We start from the raw sequence: 20,575 nt of genomic DNA, 5'->3' as shown, positions 1-20,575 counted from the left end.
CAAGGTGTAACATTATATTTTTATTTGTGATCTTTCTTCTTTTTTGATTTAAATGTTTATCACTAAAAAATTTCCTCTTAGAATTGCATTTGTTGCATCCCATAAGTTTCAGTATATTGTTTCCATTTTCATTTGTGTGAAGATGTTTTTTAAATTTCCTTTTTGACTTCTTCTGTGACCCGTTGGTTGTTTAGGAGCCTGTTGTTTAATTTATATATATTTGCGGATTTTCCAAAATTTCTCCTGTTTTTGACTTCTAGTTTCATGCTATTGTGATATGAAAAGATACTTGATATGATTTCAAACTGTTTAAATTTGTTAAGACCTGTTTTGTGGTCTAGCTTATGATCTATCCTGGTGAATGTTCTGTGTGCACTTGAGAAAATGTGTATTCTGCTATTGTTAGATGAAATGTTCTGTTAGCTCCATTTGGTTTAAAGTGTTATTCAAGTCCAATGTTTCTTTATTGATTTTCTGTCTAGATGATCTGTTCATTGTTGAAAGTCGGTATTGAGCCCTCCTATTATCATAGTATTGCAATCCATCCACATTCAGATAATTTAATAATTACTTTATGTACTTGGGTGCTTCACTGTTAGGTACATATACATTTACAATTCTTTTGCATTTTTGTGATTCAACCCCTTTATCATTATGTAAATGGGTTTTTTGTCTCTTTTTATAGCTTTTAAAGTATATTTTGTCTGACAGAATTATAGTACCCCTGCTTTCTTTCAGTTTCCATTTGTGTGTAACACATTTTTCAATCCCTTCACTTTTAGTCTATGTGTTCTCTTATCAGTAAAGTTAGTCTCTTGTAGGCAGTATATAGTTACATCTGTTTTTTTTTTTAAATTCCCAGCTACACTATGTCATTTGATTGGAGAATTTCATTCACTTATGTTCCAGGTAATTATTGAAAGATAAGGACTTGCTACTACCATTTTGTAATTTGTTTTCTTTTTGAGACAGGGTCTCACTCTATTGTCTGGGCTAGAGTGCTGTGGCGTCAGCCTAGCTCACAGCAACCTCAAACTCCTAGGCTCAAGCAATCCTACTGCCTCAGTCTCCCAAGTAGCTGGGACTACAGGCATGCACCACCATGCCCGGCTAACTTTTTCTATATATTTTGAGTTGTCCGGTTAATTTCTTCCTATTTTTTAGTAGAGACGGGGTCTCGCTCTTGCTCAGGCTGGTCTTGAACTCCTGACCTTGAGCAATCCTCCCACCTTGGCCTCTCAGAGTGCTAGGATTACAGGCGTGAGCCACCATGCCTGACCTAATTTGTTTTCTGATTGTTTTGTAAGTCCCTTCTTTCTTACTTCTTCTCTTGCTGTCTTTCTTCATGGTTTGGTGGTTCTCTGTGGTGATATACTTTGAAACTTTTCTTTTTTATATTTTGTGCAACTTCTATAGGTTTTAGCTTTGTGATTACCATGACATTTACATAAAATATCCTTATAACAGGCTACTTTAAGTTGCTAACATCTTGCCTTTAATTGCATATAAAATCTCTGGACTGTACCCCCCTTTTGTGATTTTGATATCGAATTTTATATTTGTTTTTGTAATTTTTATCTCTTAACATTTTATTGTAGCTACAGTTTTTTGTTGTTGTTGTTGAGACAGAGTCTCACTCTATTGCCCAGGCCAGAGTGCAGTGGTGTCATCATCACTCACTGCAACCTCCAACTCCCAGGCTCAAACAATCCTCCTACTTCAGCCTCTCGAGTAACTGGAACTACAGGTGTGCACTACTGCACCCGGGTAATTTTTTCTATTTTTAGTAGAGATGGAGTCTCACTTTTGCTCAGGCTGGTCTCAAACTCCTGACCTCAAGTGATCCTCCCACCTCGGCCTCCCAGAGTGCTAGGATTACAAGCATGAGCCACTGTGCCTGGCCTAAAGTTGTTTTTAATAGTTTTGTCTTTTAACTCTCCTAGTAGGAATAAAATTACTTTACACACCACCATTTCAGTATTTGAGAATTGTGAGTATAACTATGTATTACTTATACCATTGAGATTTTTTGCTTTTATATATTCTTTGTTATTAATTAGGGGCCTTTTGTTTCAACTGAAAGAACTCCCTGTAGCAATACCTGTAAAGCAGGTGTAGTTGTGATGAGCTCCCTTAGCTTTGTTTGTCTGGAATAATTTTTATTTCTCCCTCATCTCTGAAGGATAGATTTTCCAGGTAAAGTATTCTAGGTTGACATTTATTTTTTTCCTTCATCACTTAGAATTTATCATCCTACTCTCCCCTGGCCTATAGGGTTTCTGCTGAGAAATCTGAAAGCTGTGTTAGGAGTCCCTTGAATGTGATATGTTTCTTGTTGCTTTCAGCATTCTTTGTCTTCTATTTTTGGTAATTTAATTATGATATACCTTGGTAAACTCCTCTTTCGGTTGAATTTGATTGACGACCTCTGAGCTTCCTATACCTGGATGTTGTTGTCTTTCCCCAGATTTAGGAAATTTTTGGCATTATTTCTTTAAATATACTTTCTAGGCCTTTTCTTCTTTCTTCTCATTCTGAAACTCTTATTATGTGAAGGCTAGTTCACTTGATGGTATCACATAATTCCTGAAGGCCTTCTTTATCTTTTTTTTTTCCTTTTTTTGTCTCTGGATAATTTCAAATATTCTGTCTTCAAGTTCACTGTTTCTTTCTTCTGCTTTATCAAGTCTGCTATTGAGCTTTCTATTGAAATTTTCAGCACAGTTATTAAGCTCTTTATCTTTAGGATTCTATTTAGTTTTTTTAAACTATTTCTATTTCTTTGTCAAACCTCTGATTTTCTTCATGAATTATTTTCCAAATTTCATTTGATTTTCTATCTGTATTTGTTGCAGTTGCCTGAACTTCTTTAAAAGGATTACTTTGAATTCTTTGTCAGTCACATCATCCATCTCCATTTCCTCTGATTCCATTATTGGAACTTTATTAGTTTCTTTTGGTGGTGTCATATTTTTCTGATTTTTTTATAATCCTAGTGTTCTTATACTGATGCTTGCATATTTGAGGAGATGACCACCTCTTCTGCCATTTGAAGTTCTTTGGTGATCATAGACCTTTATTATTTAATCTAGCCTGGGATTTTGGATGGGCTGGCTGGTAGAAACCCTAGACAGGCAAACCTTGATGTCAGTTACTCTAGTTGGACTGGGTTGCTTCCTGTGCTCTGAAGTCAAATGGAACTGCTAGCTGTGCTCCATAGTCTGGTGAGACCGCTGGTTGGACTCTGCTGTCCTTTTGGACTGCTGGCTGGACTTTGTGAATGTCTCTAATTGGGCATGGTTTCAGGTTGTCTTTTTTGGCTGGGTGGTACTGTTGTTTGGAATCTACAGCTGGGGAGCACTGCAGAATGGGCTCTGAGGCTCAGCCATGTGGGGTGGGCAATGTCAGAGGCTATCCTCCACAGATATATGTGGACGTAGGCTTCCCTTCTGGCCTAGGATAGGCTTAAAGACAGTAACAGATTTGGTGGAGTCACCACTCAGCATCTGGGATTGGGTGGGACCAAATGCTCTCTTTGAGGTAATAGCTGGCCTGTAGTTACCTCTTGGCTTGAGGAAGATTCAACAGGAGCACCAGGGCTTAGGTGGATCACCTATTCACTACTAGGGTTGGGCGGGCCCAGTGCTCCCTCTGTGGGTAATTGCTGACCTCCAGTTGCCTCTTAACCTGGGGAAGACTTAATGAGAGCACTCAGGCTGTGTAGGGAAAGCTGGCTAGAGAGTCAATCCTGGATGAACCATGGACCATGTTTCCTGCAGTGTGATGAAGTTGGCTAGTTTCTCTGGTATGACCCCATCCATAGGCCAGAATGCAGAAATCCACACCCTGGTAACTGTGAGCTCCACCCCTGTTCTTTTTTTCTAACTGACCTCAGATGGTCTAGTGCTGCCAGTACTCCCAGTGTTTTCTGTGGGATAAGATAGGAGTGAGCCTCCTGTGAAGGGTCCCAGACTAGTGGGGAAGCTGAGTGTCTGCCTCCAACTCACTTTTGCCACTGTAGAAATTGTGGGTGCAAGGGAATTCTCTGTGGGTGGCTCTGTGATGGCTTTGGGGAGGGGCATCACAGTCAAAGAAAACTATTCCTCTTACTATTTGATTGCAACTTTTCTCAGTTGTTTGGTCCAAGCAGGTGTCTCAGCCTCACTCCTGAGTTCTGGGATATTCATGATGGCATTCTTGCCTGCAGATAGTTGCTAGATGGATTTCTGTAGGGGGCAAGTGAAGCTAGAGAACTGTTATTCTGTCTTCTTGCTGATGTCATTCACCATCTTTTTTTTTTTGAGACAGAGTCATGCTCTGTTGCCCGGGATAGAGTGCCGTGGCATCAGCCTAGCTCACAGCAACCTCAGACTCCTGGGCTCAAGCAATCCTTCTGCCTCAGCCTCCCAAGTTGCTGGGACTATAGGCATGCACCACCATGCCTGGCTAATTTTTTCTCTATATAATTTTACTTGTCCAGATAATTTCTTTCTATTTTTAGTAGAGATGGGGTCTTGCTCTTGCTCAGGCTGGTCTCGAACTCCTGACCTCAATTAATACTCCTGCCTTGGCCTCCCAGAGTGCTAGGATTACAGGCGTGAGCCACCGCACCCAGCTGCCCATCTTATCTTTTAGTGAATTTCAAAGTGGGTTGCAGCATCAGTCCACTTTATCCCTAAGTACTTCAATATGAGGTACTGAATTAAATATTTGTTTATAGTTATTTTTAAGATAAAATTTATAGATAAGAGATGCACAAATCTTTTAACTATTCAATGAGTTTGGACAAATGCCTAAAACTCTGTAACCCACACTCTTATCAAGATACAGAACATGGTTACCAACCCAGGAAGTTCTCTTTTGCCCTTTGCCAGTCAGTTCCTTCCCCCACCTCCATCCCAAGGACAACCACTGTTCTGATTATTTTCCACCTTAGATTAGTTTTACCCATTCCAGAACTTCATATAAATGTAATAATATACTATGCAAGCCCCAGTATATTTTACAAGCTCTTTAGGTACAGCTAGGGCTGAAAACCACTGCCTTATGTTCTCTCTGTGTGGGGGAGCCTCTTTCTAAAATTGCGTAAATATTGTAATTATGCCTCTCTTCATTGGAACATGTTGTTCTGTTTCTTTGTGTAAATGGAGATTGAAGGCTTTGACTTTTATTTTATTTTTATTACAAAATCTTGCATGCTTGTTATACATATATTTATGAGTCTAAAGTGAACAATGAAAGCCCTAATTCCCTCCACTACCCCAGCAAAGGGGAGGTAAGGATTGAGTTCTCTTCCAGTCTCCCACACATTAGCATCCCTTTTACCTCCCATTCACTCCTCATATTAATATTTATATGGTAATTTTGGTTAGATCAATATTAAGTGCATTATTCTGACCATGTAAGTGAGATTCAGCTGAACCACATAATACACCTTCACTTTTTGGTGTACAACTGTTTGTTTTACCTGGAAAACACAGGTAGTTAATAAAAATTTTGGGTATCATCTTGTGGTTGTAGTCTAAAGGTGAATAATTCCTTGATAGGTTCTAAGTTTTCCTAATTCTTTGGTTAGTTGTGGGGGATGTGCCTTAGGTAGAGCTCAGAGAACATGTATTTGGGTCACCTTGGGCAACTGAGTCACACACCTGCTTATTCTTTCCCACTCTCTTTCTCTCCCCTCTTTTGTACCCTCAGAGGATCTCAGGTTCCCAGCTCTCTCCCAGGCTCCAGTATTTTGGTCAGTCACTGAGCGGGGGCCAGGACCTCACAATGGACGGACTGGTGGACCTGACTATAGGGGCCCAGGGGCAGGTACTGCTGCTGAGGTGAGAATTCCTTTTGGAGCAGACCAAGTATTCTCCTTTGGAAGAGGTTCTTTGCTGTCTGAAGGCCCCTGGTGGTTTTCTGGTGTCCCTGCAGGTCCCAGCCAGTGCTGAGAGTTGAAGTGACCATGGAGTTCACACCCAGGGAAGTGGCAAGGAGTGTTTTTGAGTGTAATGAACAGGCGGCAAAAAGCCGAGATGCTGGGGAGGTCAGAGTCTGCCTCCGTGTCCACAAGAGCACACGGGATCGGCTGAGAGAAGGTGAGGCTTGGTGGGTGAGTCTCAGGGAACATGGACGCATGGCTCAGTCTGCTCTCTCTGGCCTTCGGGCTGTCCCATGCAAAGTTCTCACTGGCTCTGGCAGCCTCTGAGCTTGACCAGAGTGAGCAGCTATTTCCCTGCTGGTTGGGGAAGCCCAGCAAATCCCATTAAAGAAGTGACCATGTGGTACTTCCTTATTCTCTCAGTTCTCCAGAGAACTGAGCACCCCAAACTTGTGAACAAACCAAATTTTTAAAAAATAAACTGAGAGAAAACTCATTTGGGGAGATTGAGCTGATGAGCTAAACACAAATTCACAAAGTATTTAGATACACATTTTATCATCAGTAACCTGACTTTCTCTCTTGTCCCTACTCTCAAAGAGTGGAATTGTGCTTGGGGTGGGAGAATAATAATGACAGTACTAGAAAGAAATAGGAAGAGGAGATAAAATTATTAGATGGGCATAGTGAGGTACGCCTGTAGTCCCAGCTACTCAGGAGGCTGAGGTGGGAGGATTGCTTGAACACAGGAGTTTGAGGCCAGCCTGGCAACATGGTGAGACCCATCTTTCTCTCAAAAAAAATCTTTCTAACAGCAGTCTTATGGGCTGGGGAAATATAAGTTAGAGATTAGGGCAGCCAGTATGGCTAGAAATTAAGAGAAAAGTAAGTCTTGGCGTTCAGGGAATTGCAGAGAAGGTGCCTCAAAATTTACACAAAAATTTGCCTCAAGTCATTGGCTGACTCCTAAGCTATGAATGCAAAGGTCAATACTCCAAGAAACCCAGTAGAAAACAGCAACTTAAAAGTTAAAGAGCTGAGCAGAGAATTCATCAGCTTCCCAGTGCTGGGGAGACAGAGATCTGAGGGGGACCTTTGTAAAACAACTTGGTCTTTTCACGAGACAACTGGTAAGCAACCAAGAGAAACAATATACAATAGAAATAGACTGACAGGTGATTCAGAAATTAGAGTGATTGGATAGGAATTTTTAAAAAGTAACTACAATTCATATTTTCAAGAAAAAAAGAAAAAGATGGTCTTTTCAGCAAAGACCTAGAATTCATAAAATAGAGTCACATGGAAACTCTTGCACTGAAAAGTACAAGGACAAATTAAGAATTCAGTAAATAGATTTAGCAGCAGATTAGATGAAGAGCAGAGAATTAGTGAACTAGAAGACAAATCAGTTGAAAGTATCCAGAGAGGAACAAAGAGAGAGGAAAAAAGATTAACAATACAGAAAAACATCATAAGAGGCATATGAGATACAGTGAAAGATCTGACAACCATGTAATTGGAATTACAGAAAGCACGGGTGGTAGGGGGAGGAGAGTGAGAGAGAGGGAAATAAGAAAAAAGCAGTAGTTAAAGAAATAGTGGTTAAGAATTTTTCAAAACTGATGAATGATATCAAGATTCTTTACAAAATCAAAGCAGGATAAATATAAAGGAAATTTTCATGCAAAGGCACACTATAGTCAAATAGCTGAAGACCAAAGACAAAGAGAAAAAAATTTTAAAGCAGCCAGTAAAATAGAATTAATCTTCTACTATGTAACAAACTAGCTACCATTTATTGAGCACTTACTATGTGGCAGGCAGTGTGCTAAATGCTTTATAGGCACTATTTCATTTTATTTTCACCATTGGGAAGCTAAAATTATTATCCTCACTTTAAAAATAGGGAACTGACTCAGAGAGGTCAGATAACATGCCCAAAGTCATGTAGCTGGGGAGCCGAGGAACTGGGTCTAAACTCCTGCCTGTCTAACTCCAAAGCTCGGGCTCCTCACCACCACACTACCCTGCCCCTTCAGGAGAGATCCAGAGCTTCATCACTTACGACCTGGCTCTGGACTCTGGCCGCCCGAAATCCCGAGCCATCTTCGATGAGACAAAGAACAGCACACGCAGACAGCAACAGACCTTGGGGCTGACGCAGAAATGTGAGACTCTGAAGATACAGCTGCCGGTGAGTAGGCGAGTGGCCAGACTGTGGGTGCTCCATGAATGGGCTGGGCTTGGGCAGCTGATGAGGGCAGATTCCCAAATCCCTGCTGTCTCTCAGGATTGCATAGAGGAGTCAGTGAGTCCCATCTCCCTGCGCCTCAACTTCTCTCTGGTGGGGAAGCCTTTGTCCTCTTTCGGGAACCTTCGGCCAGTGCTCGCTGTGGACGCTCAGAGATCCTTCACAGCTTTGGTGAGTCCTGGAGTTGGGTTCCTGCAGGGGCATGGAAGAGAACAGAGGCCAAGATGGCTGAAGCTCATTTTATTTTTTTCACATAATTTTATTTTATTGTTTTATTTCACAATATTTCATTATTTCCTTTCCTTTCATTTTATCACATTTTTTTATTCTACAGTTTCCTTTTGAGAAGAATTGTGGCAATGACAACATCTGCCAGGATGACCTCAGCATCACCTTCAGTTTTATGAAGTGCGTTTCTTTTCCACATTGCCTCCTCCAAACCTGCACCATGACGTGCTCCTCCGTTCAAGGTGCAGGGGAGCCTGGCACAAAGCAGTCTCTTTGGTGGCATTTGTGTGTCTCAGGTCCCTTGTGGCTGCCCCATCTACTGTCATCTCTCTTCAAGCACCCACACTCCTTCCCACCAGAGCAGACAAGCCACAGGGAAGCCCTCAGTGCCTCAGGGCCTGTCTTGTTCTTCCCACAGCCTGGACACCCTGGTGGTGGGTGGTCCCCGGGAATTCAACGTGACAGTGACTGTGAGAAATGAGGGTGAGGACTCCTACAGGACTCAGGTCACCTTCGTCCACCCATCTGGTTTGTCCTACCGGAAGGTGTCAGGAGCCCAGGTAACCAAATCCTTCTCAGGCTCCATCTGACCTTCACTGTCTCCGCGCCCAGGGCTGGTGGTTGACGTCCCCCCTGCACCTCCCTTGCCTTCCAGAATCAGCACTCACAGCGCTCCTGGCGCCTGACCTGCGAGTCTGTCTCCTCCACAGAAGGGCCTGGGGGCGTGAAGAGCACCAGGTGCAACGTAAACAACCCCATCTTCCCAGACAACTCGGAGGTCAGCACTACCGGCCCCCTCTCCTTTCTCCTCTGTCATCTGGAATTCTTCCCTCCCTCCCTCCCTTCCTTCCTTTTTTTCTCTTTCTTTTCGTTTCCTCCGTTCTTTTATTTCTTTTCTTTTTAGTAGTGGTTCCTTTTTACAAAACAGCTTTATTGAAATATAATTCACATACCATAAAATTCACCCAAATAAAGAGTGCAATTGTTGGCTTTTAGTATATTCACAGGGCTGTGTGCCCATCACCATGGTCAATTTTAGAATATCTTTATTGTGCCGTAAAGACACTCTGCCTCTCTTGCACATCAGCCCCTGTCCTCCCCTCTGCCCCACCCTCGGCAGCCACTGAGCTACTTTGTCTCTATAGATTTGCCTATTCTGGATATTTCATAAACATGGAATTGCAAGGGATGTGATCTTTTGTGACTGACTTCTTTCACTTAGCATGACGTTTTCCAGGATCCGTGTTGCAGCATGCATCAGCATGTCATTTCTTCTTATTGCTGAACAATATTCTGTCTTATGGATGGACCACATTTGATTTATCCATTCATCAGTTGGTGGATATTTGGGTTGTTCCTTCTCTCTGTTCATATCACTCTTTCTCCTTTCTCCAACTCCAGGTCACCTTTAATGTAACGTTTGATGTGGACTCTAAAGCTTCCCTTGGAAACAAGCTGCTCCTCAGGGCCAATGTGACCAGGTGCGCTGTGTCCAACCTTCCACAAGCACCTGCCCCTTTGAGGCCCCAGCCCCTTGCCCAGGGGGCCTGTGCCTTCTCCCCACTGGTTCTCCCTTCAGCGCATTTGTTCATTTGACAGACCCACTGAACAGCCATCGAGTGCTGGTGGGACAGTGACAGACAAGCCAACTGTGGTTCCTGCCCTCACAGAGATTATAATTTAGTGACAAAGATAGACAAGAAAACTGGCCATTGCAGTACAGTATGAAATGAAAGATTAAATGGGGGATGTCTGGTATTCTTGGGAGCTTGGCATTCAGAGAAGATTCCTGAAGAAAATATATTCAGGCTGTAAGTTAGCCAAGGCATGAACTGAGGGTGAGCGTGAAGACAGAAGGAAGGAAACATGTAGTAGGCAAGGCCCGGAGGCCAGAAAGATCAGAGTGTTTTTAAGAATGGCCCCAGCACAGAATGCAGGACTGAGGACTTGGCGGTGGTTAGATGTGAGTCAGTCACCAAATAACTGACGGGCGGTGCGAGGGAACTTGTGGTTTTGGTCATGGGAGTGACGTAATCATATTTGCACGTTAGAAAGATCACTCTCCAGGAGGGCTGGAGATTGGGGTGGGAGCAGTTTGGAATCTGGGGGGACCAGTTGGAGGAAGGCTGCTGCAGACAGCCGGGGAGCAGGGATGGGCCCGGGCTGGAGAACAGTGGTGTGTGACACCAGAGGTGACAGGACTTGGTGATCGATTGGAGGCGAGGGGTGGGGGAGAGGGCAGAGGAAAGGCTGGTTTTCAGCTCTCGAGAGCTGACCGGCGCTCTCTTCCCCTGCAGTGAGAACAACATGCCCGGGACCAACAAGACCGCGTTCCAGCTGGAGCTGCCCGTCAAGTACGCCGTGTCCATGGCGGTCGTCAGGTGCTGCTTCCAGGACTTTAGCTGAGCCCCCGCCACCACTGGGCTGGACTCAGCCGTTGTGTGCCTGTGTGTGAGTCTGGGCTGTTTGTGTGTGCATGTGAGCCTGCACATGTGTGTGTATGTGCACGGGGGTGTGCTGAGTGGGGGGGGCAACCGGGCACACGTTGCAGCACCCCCCGCCCCGCACACCATGCCACCCCACCCCCTCAGGGCCTGTTCACTCCTTACATGTTTAGCCCGAGACCCCCTCCCAGGACACCCTCATGTTCTGTCATCTCCTGTCCCTTCTTTCTCCCTCCAGCCATGAGGTCTCCACTAAATACCTCAACTTCACGGCCTCAGAGAAGACCAGTAAGGCTATGCAGCACCGATACCAGGTGGGGAGTGGGGACATCCGGGTCCTGAGAAAGAGGCTGGGAGGAAAATCAGTGCGAAGAGGGCGCAGAAGCAGTGGTGGCAGTGGTGGGACACGTGCGAGTGGCGCCGACTGTGCCAGGCGCGGCCCCAGGCACACAAGCCCGCACGCTGGCTGTGTTCACACACGTGCACAATGAGCTCGTTTTTGTTCTCCTAACGACACTGGGAGGCACTATCGTTGTCTTGTCTACAGATGACAAAACTGGGGCCCAGAGACACGAACACGAACAGAACATGTCCAAAGTCTGACACCTAAGAGGAGTGATAAGTGGAAGAGCCAGGACTTAACACCAGCCTGCCTGGCTCTCGAGCATGTGTTTGTCCGCTGCCCCCCAGGGAGGGCGGGGGCTGGGCCTGCGAGGCCCCGTTCGGGTGTGCTGGGCGGGGGTGGTGAGGGCAGGAGCTGGCGGGGCCAGAACCCTGACCCTCACCCCTGTCCGATGCAGCTCAACAACCTGGGGCAGAGGAGCCTCCCCATCAGTGTGGTCTTCTGGGTCCCCGTCCGGCTGAACCAGGTGACCGTGTGGGACAGCCCCCAGGTCACCTTCTCCCAGGTGAGTCTGGCTGGTGAGAACTGGGCCTAACTCCTCCCCACAGCCCTGATCTTTCCTAAAATCTCTGTTTCCTCTGCTGGATCTTGGAGCTGCTTCCGACCCTCTCCTGGATCCAGGCGGGAGCCCTCGTTTCTCTCTGCTCACGGCACCTCGCTCTCCCCAGAACCTCTCAAACACCTGCCACACCGAGGAGAGACTCCCCCCTCGCTCTGACTTCCTGGCTGAGCTGAAGAAGACACCAGTGCTGGTGAGAAGCAGCCTGGCCCTGCCTCGGAGCCACACGCAGCCCAGCGCGGTCCCCTCGTTCGTTGGAGCCCAGTGGGGTCTCTCTGAGCACACGGCGATGTTTGCTGCATCCAGCTTGTCATCTCCCTCCTCGTCTCCTTTCTCCAGAACTGCTCCATTGCTGTCTGCCAGAGAACCCAGTGCGACATCCCATTCTTCAGCATCGAGGAAGAATTAGATGTCACCCTCACGGGCAACCTCTCGTTTGACTGGTATATCAAGGTGTGTGGGGTCCTGTGGCTTCGCTGGGCACAGATGTGGCACTTCAGAGCCCTCAGCTGCAGCCCCCACTTGGCTTTCTCCCGCAGACTTCGCACAACCACCTTCTGGTCGTGAGCACAGCTGAGATCTTGTTTAACAAGTCGATGTTTGCCCTGCTTCCGGGACAGAGCACGTTCGTGAGGGCCCAGGTGTCTGTCTTGGGGACGGAGGGACAAGGGGGTTGGGCTTGTGGAAATCTCTGGGGGAGTGGAGAGAGACAGAGAGAGAGAGAGAGAGAGAGAGAGAGAGAAAGGGGTGGTGGAGGAGGAGGAGTGAGGGCTGAGATGTTGGGGGACATAGGGAGGGTTAGTCACTGGCTTCAGGGAGTGCACAAGGTCTGTCTGATTGGGGAACCCCCCGGAAAGCTGGAGTCTGCCTCCCCTGAGGCACCCCCTTTCTCCTCTTCCTTCCCAGACGGAGACCAAAGTGGAGCCGTATGAAGTTCACAACCCTGTGCCGCTCATCGTGGGCAGCTCCATCGGGGGGCTGGTGCTCCTGGCCCTCATCACGGCCGGGCTGTACAAGGTACTGCCCTGCTGGCCTCCTCCTCTCTTGCTTCTCACTCAGCAGCTCCGTTACTGGGCTCAACTCCCAGGAGTGCTGTGTGACCCTGGGCAAGTCACAGAGCCTCTCGATGGCCCAGTTTCTTCACCAGTAACGTGAGAGTGTCAATACCCATTTTGTGAGTGATGGGCTTCGAATGGCCCCTGCTACAGAATGAGCACTATGTAAGGAGTGCTGCTGCTGCTTCTCGTTATATTTTATGTTCCTTTCCGGGCCCCAACACTGATGCTATTTCCCTCCCTGCCCCACTTTCCCCAGGTCTCTTCCACACTCTGCCGCCTTATCCTTTGCCCTTTGGTCCTTCTGTCCCGCCTCCTGGTCTGCAGGACCCTCACCTGCTCCCCAGGCTTCTGTGGCCCCAGCTCTGTCTCTGCCCCAACAGCTCGGCTTCTTCAAACGACAGTACAAGGACATGATGAGCGAAGCTGGTCCCCAAGAGGCCCCACCCGAGTAACCGCTCCTTCCCCACTGCGTGGCCCTGCCCGCAGCCAGCAGGACGTCAGTCGGACAACGTGCGGGTCCCCCGGCTGCTGGACAGACATGTCCATCAGGAGACGGGTGGTGAGGTCTCACTCGGAAGAGACCTGCCTGGTTTCCACTGTGTGTGCAAGTGTGTGCGTGAGTGTGTGTAGGCCGCGTGTGTGACTCAGACGCCTCCTGGGTGTGCGCGAGTGTCTGCGAGCCTCGCAGGCGGAGGGATTGCTTTGCTTCCTTGTGTGTGGGCGCGGATGCTGCCGGGCCTTCCTCCTCCCTCCTGCTGGAGGAAGTGAGACTGCCCTCGTGGGCGCGGGCGGACCGGCAGGAGCCCACCCAGCGAGCTCTGAGACTGTGGGGAAGCCGTGGGTGGACCCACAGGCGCCTGTGCAAACCCCCCCCACTAGAGCTGGGGGGCCCACGGTGTCCAATGAGGAATGATAAATCTCCCTTTGTGTATTTATGTTTTCATGCTAGTTTTATTTTTTGCATTGATAAACCTGTCCACAGACAAAAATCAAAAGACATTTAAGGGTGTATTGTGAAAAGTCTCTCTTCCCTGATATTTAAGTCCCCTCTTCAGGGGCAGTCAAGATTATGTGTTTCTGGGTCTCCTTCAGGAAGATTCTATGCATGTGCAAAACACACAGATACACACCAGCTGTTTACACAAATGGTAGCTTACTGTATACTGTTCTGTATCTTGCTTTTGCCATTAATATAGCTCAGACATTGGTTCACATCTAGGCGTGAATTACTTTTTCATTCTTTTATACAGCTGTGTAGTCTTCCATTGTGTGGGTATATCATGATGTACTGGACCCGTCCTTTTTTGATATATTATTTCCAACCTCTCACTATTATAAACAATGCTGAATTAATAAATTGAATATATGTCATTTTTTGTAGATGTGTAAGGATGATTTATGGGATATATTTTTAGAAGTTTGGGTTCCCCCAGAAGCAAACCCAAAAATTTGAGTGAAAGAAGTTTATTTAAGAAGTGGCCCCAGGAACTCCTGAGAGGCGGGGGAGTGGGCTGAGGGAGGGAAGGCCGCCCGCCCGGGGTGTGTTGTCGGCAGAGCCTCTGCCGTGGGGCCCTGAGGCTTAATCGCACTGGGCAGCCCTGGGAGACGGTGTAGCACACGCACCTTGGCGGTATCCGCCCCAGGGGGAGGAGCGGGAGCACCGCATTCGCAAATTCCACGGCTCTCGGTGGGGAGAGGGTGCTAATCCCCTGGCACTTCCGGCCTGACCTGAATGTGGGCAGAGCAGACGCAGGTGGCCAGGTGGCCGGAGAAAGAGATACGGGTTGGAAGTCTGACAGGTGAGCACAGCCCCGGCAAGGCCCATGGGGATAGGCGCTCGCTGCCGAGGTGTGTTCAGGCACAGTTCTGACAGCTGTTTCCAGGTGGCCCTCCCTCCTCAGAGGGAGGACCCCTGTGCCCGTGTCCCATGCCGTGCGAACAACGTAACCACCACCCTGGCCTTAACACATAAGCTCTCTAATTCCACAGCAATCATGCAAAGTGGCTGCCACTTGCTATTTATTATTATCTGAATTTCACTTACGAGGAAACTGAGGCTTAGGTAGATATACCAGTTGCCTGAGATCATATGGATAAGACGGAAATGGAGCTGGGATTTAATCTCAGCACAGGTGAGTGTGGCTGGTCTTGTGGCTAGATCTGACCAACAGAATGTGGTAGAAATGTTGCATGAGTTCTGGAGCCTAGACCTTAAGAAGCCTGGTAGCCTGTGGCCTCCTCCTCTCAGGACCCTGAGGCCACCACGCTGTGGTGCATCTAGCCTGAAGATGCGTGGCCACGTGGAGAAGACAGCTGAGGCCCCAGTCGACGGCCGTTGCAACTGCCACCATGGACCTTCCAGCCGAGTCCAGCCATCCGACGGCTGCAGCCACAGGTGAGTCCAACAGAACTGCCCAGACTGTCAGCTCACACAACTGTGAGAAATATCAATAATAAGTTGCTGATGTTGCAGTGCTCTGCGTTTTGGAGTGGTGTGTCATGTTGCAATGGGCACGTAGCCACTCAGCTAAAGAGCACATTTCCCAGCCCACTTTGCAGCTGGGGTGGCCACGTGGCAGGGTTCTGGCTAATGGAATGTGAGTAGAAGTGAAGGGAACAACTTTGGAGTCAGGTCCTTTGAGAGAAGGTGTCCTCTCTTTCTCCTGAACATCTTTGCACTGGCTGGAGTGCGAACGCTGTGGTGCACCATTTTGGACCTCACAGAGGAGGGCAACACGCAAGAATGCCAGAGTGGTCAGAGGCGCCTGAGTTCTGACTCTGTACCACCGAGCCAGCCCTGGGCTCCACATTCTGACGCTATTACAGGAGAGAGAAATGAACATTGATCTTGTTGAAGACATTGTCATTCTGAGCCTTTGATGCAGCAGTTGAGTCTGTATTGTAACTGACATCACCGCCTTCCCAGAGATTCTGCTTTCCTACTTGTTCAAGCAACTGAACTTGTTCTTGATGGTGCTACTGCCCCCACTAGCATTTCAATCCCTTCTCTTATCAATACTCACGAAGAGCCACTCAAAACAGAGAGTCTGGGAGTGTTCCCCCCTCCCCATCCTGGTGGGGGTATAGGCTGCAGTTATGTTTTCTCCGTGTGTAGGACTCTCCTGCCAAGCTCACTTGGTTTGCTCTCCAAAGCTTTATCCTCTACCCCTGAGAACACCATGGGGTGGTCCTACCCCTTTATCCCTTCCTACCTGCAGGCAGAATGACCTGATAGAGGAATTAGATGCACGAGAAAGGTGCCAGGACAGTCTCCCCCCTCTCTGGAGAGATGCCCAGAGGTGTGCGCCCTGAGGTGTGGGCGTGCCTTTCCCAGGGAAACACACAGGCTTTGTTGTTGGAAATTCTTAGCTCTTAACCACTTCCAGTTTAGAAAAGAGATTTCAAACGGCAACTTTTGGGCCAAATCGAGACCTCAGGTTTTATTTGGCCCAAGTGGCCTTGTTTGTTTGGTTTTAATTAGTTGTTGACATTTTAAAATTGGGGGATTTCGGAGAGAAATCCAGATTCATGGTTTGGCAACCGGAGGCCACAGCCAGACAGAGCTCCTGCCAGGCAGGACAGGGCTCTCTGTCCTCTCCAGCCGCCCCTCCACACAGCACTGCAGCCCCTGCAGCCAGGGCCGGCTGTATTTATGGTGGCCCTCGAGGCCCTGACCACCTCTGCAGCTCACTTCTGCCCCCCACACCCCCAGCCTCATATTTCTCACACACACACCATGCTTAGGGTGACGCTCTTGAAAGTGAAAGGCATCGCGATTGGAACTACCTCGGGAAGCCTGGCTTAAACAAGGCCTGTCTGGGGCAGAGAGCATGTAGGTGTTTCCCCCCAACCACACCCCATCTCCCCTCCCACCCTTTGCTGATGCTGTACCCACTGCCCGAACTCACTTCCTTTTCTCCTTCACCTGACTCAAGAGTCAGCCTGTTACTTCCTCCAGATCCTCCCGATCCGCAGCTGTGGGGAGTTCCACATTCTGAAGTACTGCCACTGTGACCTGCGTTTCTTCCCCTGGAGACTGTACACTCCCAGAGGACCCCCATTGTATCCTCAGACCTGAGGACAATATCAGGAGCACGTAACCAACAATTGCTGAATATGTGTGCCAAGTGAATGAATGAATGAATTAAAAGACTTGGGTTTCCCCAGATTCCTGTTCTCTTTGTGCCCTCTACAAGGAGACAGAGCTCTCAAAAATTTGTTTCTGTACATTCCAACATCCGCTTTCAGGACGATATACTATCCAGCTGGACTATTTCACATTTTCTAGACACTGAGAGACTCAATATACAAAGGAACAATGGCCAGCCCATACGTAAAGACAGAACTGTGACCCACAGTCTGCAGCAACCAGCCCAAGAAACCAACCCCTTAGCTACAAAGCTGGCCCAGGAAGCCGTCCTACTATCCATTTAGGTTGGGGCAACAGTAATTGCAGTTTTGGATCGTGAATTTTAAATCATTATAACTAGGCTCAGACACATCTTCATTAATCAAAATAGGAACCACTAAAATCGACACATTTTTGCCAATGAGAAATAAGTTTGTTTATTCCTATAGTGTAAAAATCTGTGCTTCAGGATTCGACGAACTCTTGGAAAATATTTTCTGCATCCTGCTAGTTGTGGAAGCGTTTTCCCTGCAAAAAGGTGTCGAGATGCTTGAAGAAGTGGAAGTGGTAGTTGGTTGGTGAGAGGTCAGGTGAATATGATGGGTGAGGCAAAACTTTATAGCCCAATTCATTCAACTTTTTTTTTTATTTTCTACTAAGACTAAATTTATTCAATACCCTAGTAGAAGTTTTGATTATAAGTATCCAACAGTATAAAAAGTACAAAACAGATCTGTAGATTTCTAATATATTAATACAAAGTGCATGACTACATACAGTACATCCTACAGGCAAAGAGAGGTGGAAGGGAAAAAAGAAGACTGTGGTTGAGGTCTAGTAATAAATAAATAAATACAGACGTAGAGATGATCCATATTATAGTATATTCTACCACCAATACTGCAGCCAAAATGTACAAAAAAAAAAAAGAAAACCATTTCAAAATAACTCAGGAGGATGATAATGGCTGGACTGTTGTAATTCACCTCAAAGGCTGTGAGGGAGCCGACCCCACTAGCTGTGTGGTCTGTGCATATGGCGGCTTAGAGCATGTAGGTTTTTTCCAAAAGGAAGAAATATAAAATGTTTAGATTAAGAACTATAAAACTATAGGTGTCCATAAAAAGTGGCTCACTCCTTACTGTTATACTATCCAATTTTTAAAATCCAGTTTAAAAAATAAGCACTGAGTCATGTCATTATAAGGCAGGCAAACGCTCCTCCCTCATTATGAAAATAAGTCTGAACTGGTGATATTTTTCTCCTGAACTTTTAGAAAAGAGGCAAGAAGAGTACTTTGGTTTGGGTTCAAGTGAGAGGCTTTTAATGAGGATTTTAGAATTGAAGAACTCCAAGTTCAGGATATCTCAATGTTTAGAAAGCCTGACTAAAAGAAGCCAAACCAAAACGAACTCACTTAGCATTAACACACACCTCTCTTCTTTTAGTAAATTTTACTTTAAATATAGAGTGAAAAACAATAAAAACCCTAATAGGTTAAAACCAGTCAAACATCCACTCTACACAGATAAAACCTTCACAAAGGTCAACTGAAGTAATACAGAGCTAAAACTGAATTGTGCAGATTTTCAATGAAGTCATCAAACAGTCACGTAACACAAACAAAGTCAATTATTTACGTACTCGGCAAGCCCTCTAAGAAATATGCCCCCCAAAGAATCAACCTTTGTTTTGTGCCATCCTGAAGACTTGAACATTTTATTTTTCAGACGGTTTAACGTTTTTAATGGAGTGTGCTGTCTACCGTGTGGTAATGCTTTGGTACTATTCAACTAGGGTCTCACCTATCCTAAAGACTTGCCATTTCCCCAAGAAGAGCTTTCATTCTGCTTTAGAAAGTTCACATAAATTAAAACATTTATCAAACATTAATATGAACGGAAGTGGCACAGGATGCAAAATATACAGTCAAGTTTCCTCTCTGTATATTTAGAAATTACTTTTTCCTTCAAGGCATTTGTAACAGAAAGCTCAGTCTGTCCTGCTTAATAATCAGTAGTACAGGTTTGAATCATCAGAACCTTGGCAAGACCTTAATATTTCAAAATTATTAACAATTACCTCTAGGAGCAAGTCCATGTTACTGAGTTATGACAACTTTATTATCATGAGGGAAAACAAGTGTAGCCAGCCATCTTAAAATATGCCCCAACCACTGCTTCTCAATATAGAAAGACTAAAACTACAAACTGTTTATCATACAACAAATCCCATCACTGTCCCCTGAAATTCCCCTTGGTTTCATTCATTAGAAGGGGATTTAAAAAAAAAAAAAAAAGAAGACTTAAAGAGCACTTTACAGCAGCATTCAGCTTTCCTATGAAATACTCAGCATCTTAAATATTATATACAATTCTTTTTTTAGTAAGCTAGACACTGGCTTCAGAGCTTGTGGAACTGGGGGAAAAATAACCCATTCGAAATTATTCTAGAAGTTGTCTTTTGGCAGAATAGCAGGTATCCAAGTGAAAAATAGGAGGGTCAGCTTGTTGCTTTGTGGTCTTTTCAAAACTTAAATCATTTTTTGTTCCCCTTCTACATAAAAACCTCAGTCACCACTCCTGAGTGGAGACGGGCAGAGGCTCTGGGCCCTGCTCCTCCGGCTTCTCGGCAGCTGGTTTCTTATTGCTGCAGCAGGGCTTGAATAGATGTGTGTCGACGAGGACTTCCCCAAAACGGCCTTTATAGATAATCCCACAACATATTTTCTGTCTTTTCCAGTATGTGAGATCTAAAAAGGAAAAAACTGGTGTTCTGTTAGAACCAGAAGCCATCTCTGTATCTGAGCCATCATCTGACTGGTGACTGTGACACGGAGACTGAGCTGGGGAGGCACTTGAGGTAGTACTGTGAGCATCAGAATTGTGACGTTTAAATTCCTTCTGCAGTTTACTGACCTGGTTGCTTTTTATCCTGTTTCCAGACAGAGATTTCACTTTCTTTGGTTTCAATGTAGTCTTTAGGCTGGGTCCTGCCCTTGCATCTACCACATGATTCCAGTTTTTTTTTGATCCTGCTGGCAACTTCTTCCATCTTTTCACAAGCAGGACACAGGCATTGCAGATGTCTCCTGAACGAGTTTCATGCAACCCAAAACAGCTCTGGAAGTCCTTTTCGTAGCGTTTACTGTCAGTAAATCAAGAACTGGAGGACTTAGCTCTGCAAATACAGCAGCCCTCTATACTTTGGTACATCTTTGGCTTGTGAAAACCAAACATCTTTTCTTCTGGGCAGCAGTCTTCCAAAAGCAGCTGTTCCACGCGCAGTAGAGTCCCCGAGGTGTGGAGTGCACACCAGGCCAACCCCCACCTCCAAGCACTCCCTCCTCCTCAACTGCCTTGTCTAGAAAACTCATTCAACTTTTGAAGCGTTGGTTGTATGACCTGTGATAGGGCGTTGTCGTGGGGAAGAAACGGGCCCTTTCTGTTGACCAGTGCCGGCTGCAGGCCTTGCAGTTTTTGGTGCCTCTCACCTATTTGCTGCGCAGACTTCTCAGATGTGATGGTTTCGCCGGAACTCAGAAAGCTGGACTGGATCAGACCAGCAGCAGACCACCAAACAGTGACCATGACCTTTTTTTGGTGCAAGTTTGGCTTTGGGAAGTGCTTTGGAG

General features: G+C 46.3%; 2 protein-coding genes across 5 annotated transcripts in view; one reads left to right on the top strand and one right to left on the bottom strand.

The window, feature by feature from the left end:
* The window catches only part of ITGAM (integrin subunit alpha M), a 53,375-nt gene extending 39,192 nt beyond the window's left edge, over positions 1–14,183 (top strand). For 2 of the 4 annotated variants that reach the window (XM_045543249.1, XM_045543248.1), the window contains exons 15-30: positions 5,698–5,828; positions 5,923–6,086; positions 7,909–8,063; positions 8,160–8,291; positions 8,455–8,528; positions 8,767–8,908; positions 9,004–9,126; positions 9,750–9,829; positions 10,646–10,729; positions 11,031–11,106; positions 11,593–11,700; positions 11,864–11,947; positions 12,094–12,207; positions 12,294–12,395; positions 12,661–12,771; positions 13,193–14,183. In XM_045543249.1, coding sequence (XP_045399205.1) covers positions 5,698–5,828; positions 5,923–6,086; positions 7,909–8,063; positions 8,160–8,291; positions 8,455–8,528; positions 8,767–8,908; positions 9,004–9,126; positions 9,750–9,829; positions 10,646–10,729; positions 11,031–11,106; positions 11,593–11,700; positions 11,864–11,947; positions 12,094–12,207; positions 12,294–12,395; positions 12,661–12,771; positions 13,193–13,264 — 1,752 coding nt within the window. In that variant the 3' untranslated portion in view covers positions 13,265–14,183. The other 2 variants (XM_045543250.1, XM_045543251.1) reach the window with 2 other exon arrangements.
* Positions 14,184–19,432: 5,249 nt separating this feature from the next.
* Positions 19,433–20,291, bottom strand: LOC123632687 (SIN3-HDAC complex-associated factor-like). The gene is given in 1 exon segment (XM_045543253.1): positions 19,433–20,291. A coding segment is annotated over 1 exon segment (666 nt). The 5' UTR covers positions 20,181–20,291; the 3' UTR covers positions 19,433–19,514.
* Positions 20,292–20,575: the final 284 nt, after the last annotated feature.

Source organism: Lemur catta, chromosome 2 (assembly GCF_020740605.2).
Source record: "Lemur catta isolate mLemCat1 chromosome 2, mLemCat1.pri, whole genome shotgun sequence".
Taxonomy (NCBI): Eukaryota; Metazoa; Chordata; class Mammalia; order Primates; family Lemuridae; genus Lemur; species Lemur catta.
The sequence above is the reverse complement of the archived record's forward strand: the minus strand, read 5'-3'. Positions and strand labels throughout refer to the sequence as shown.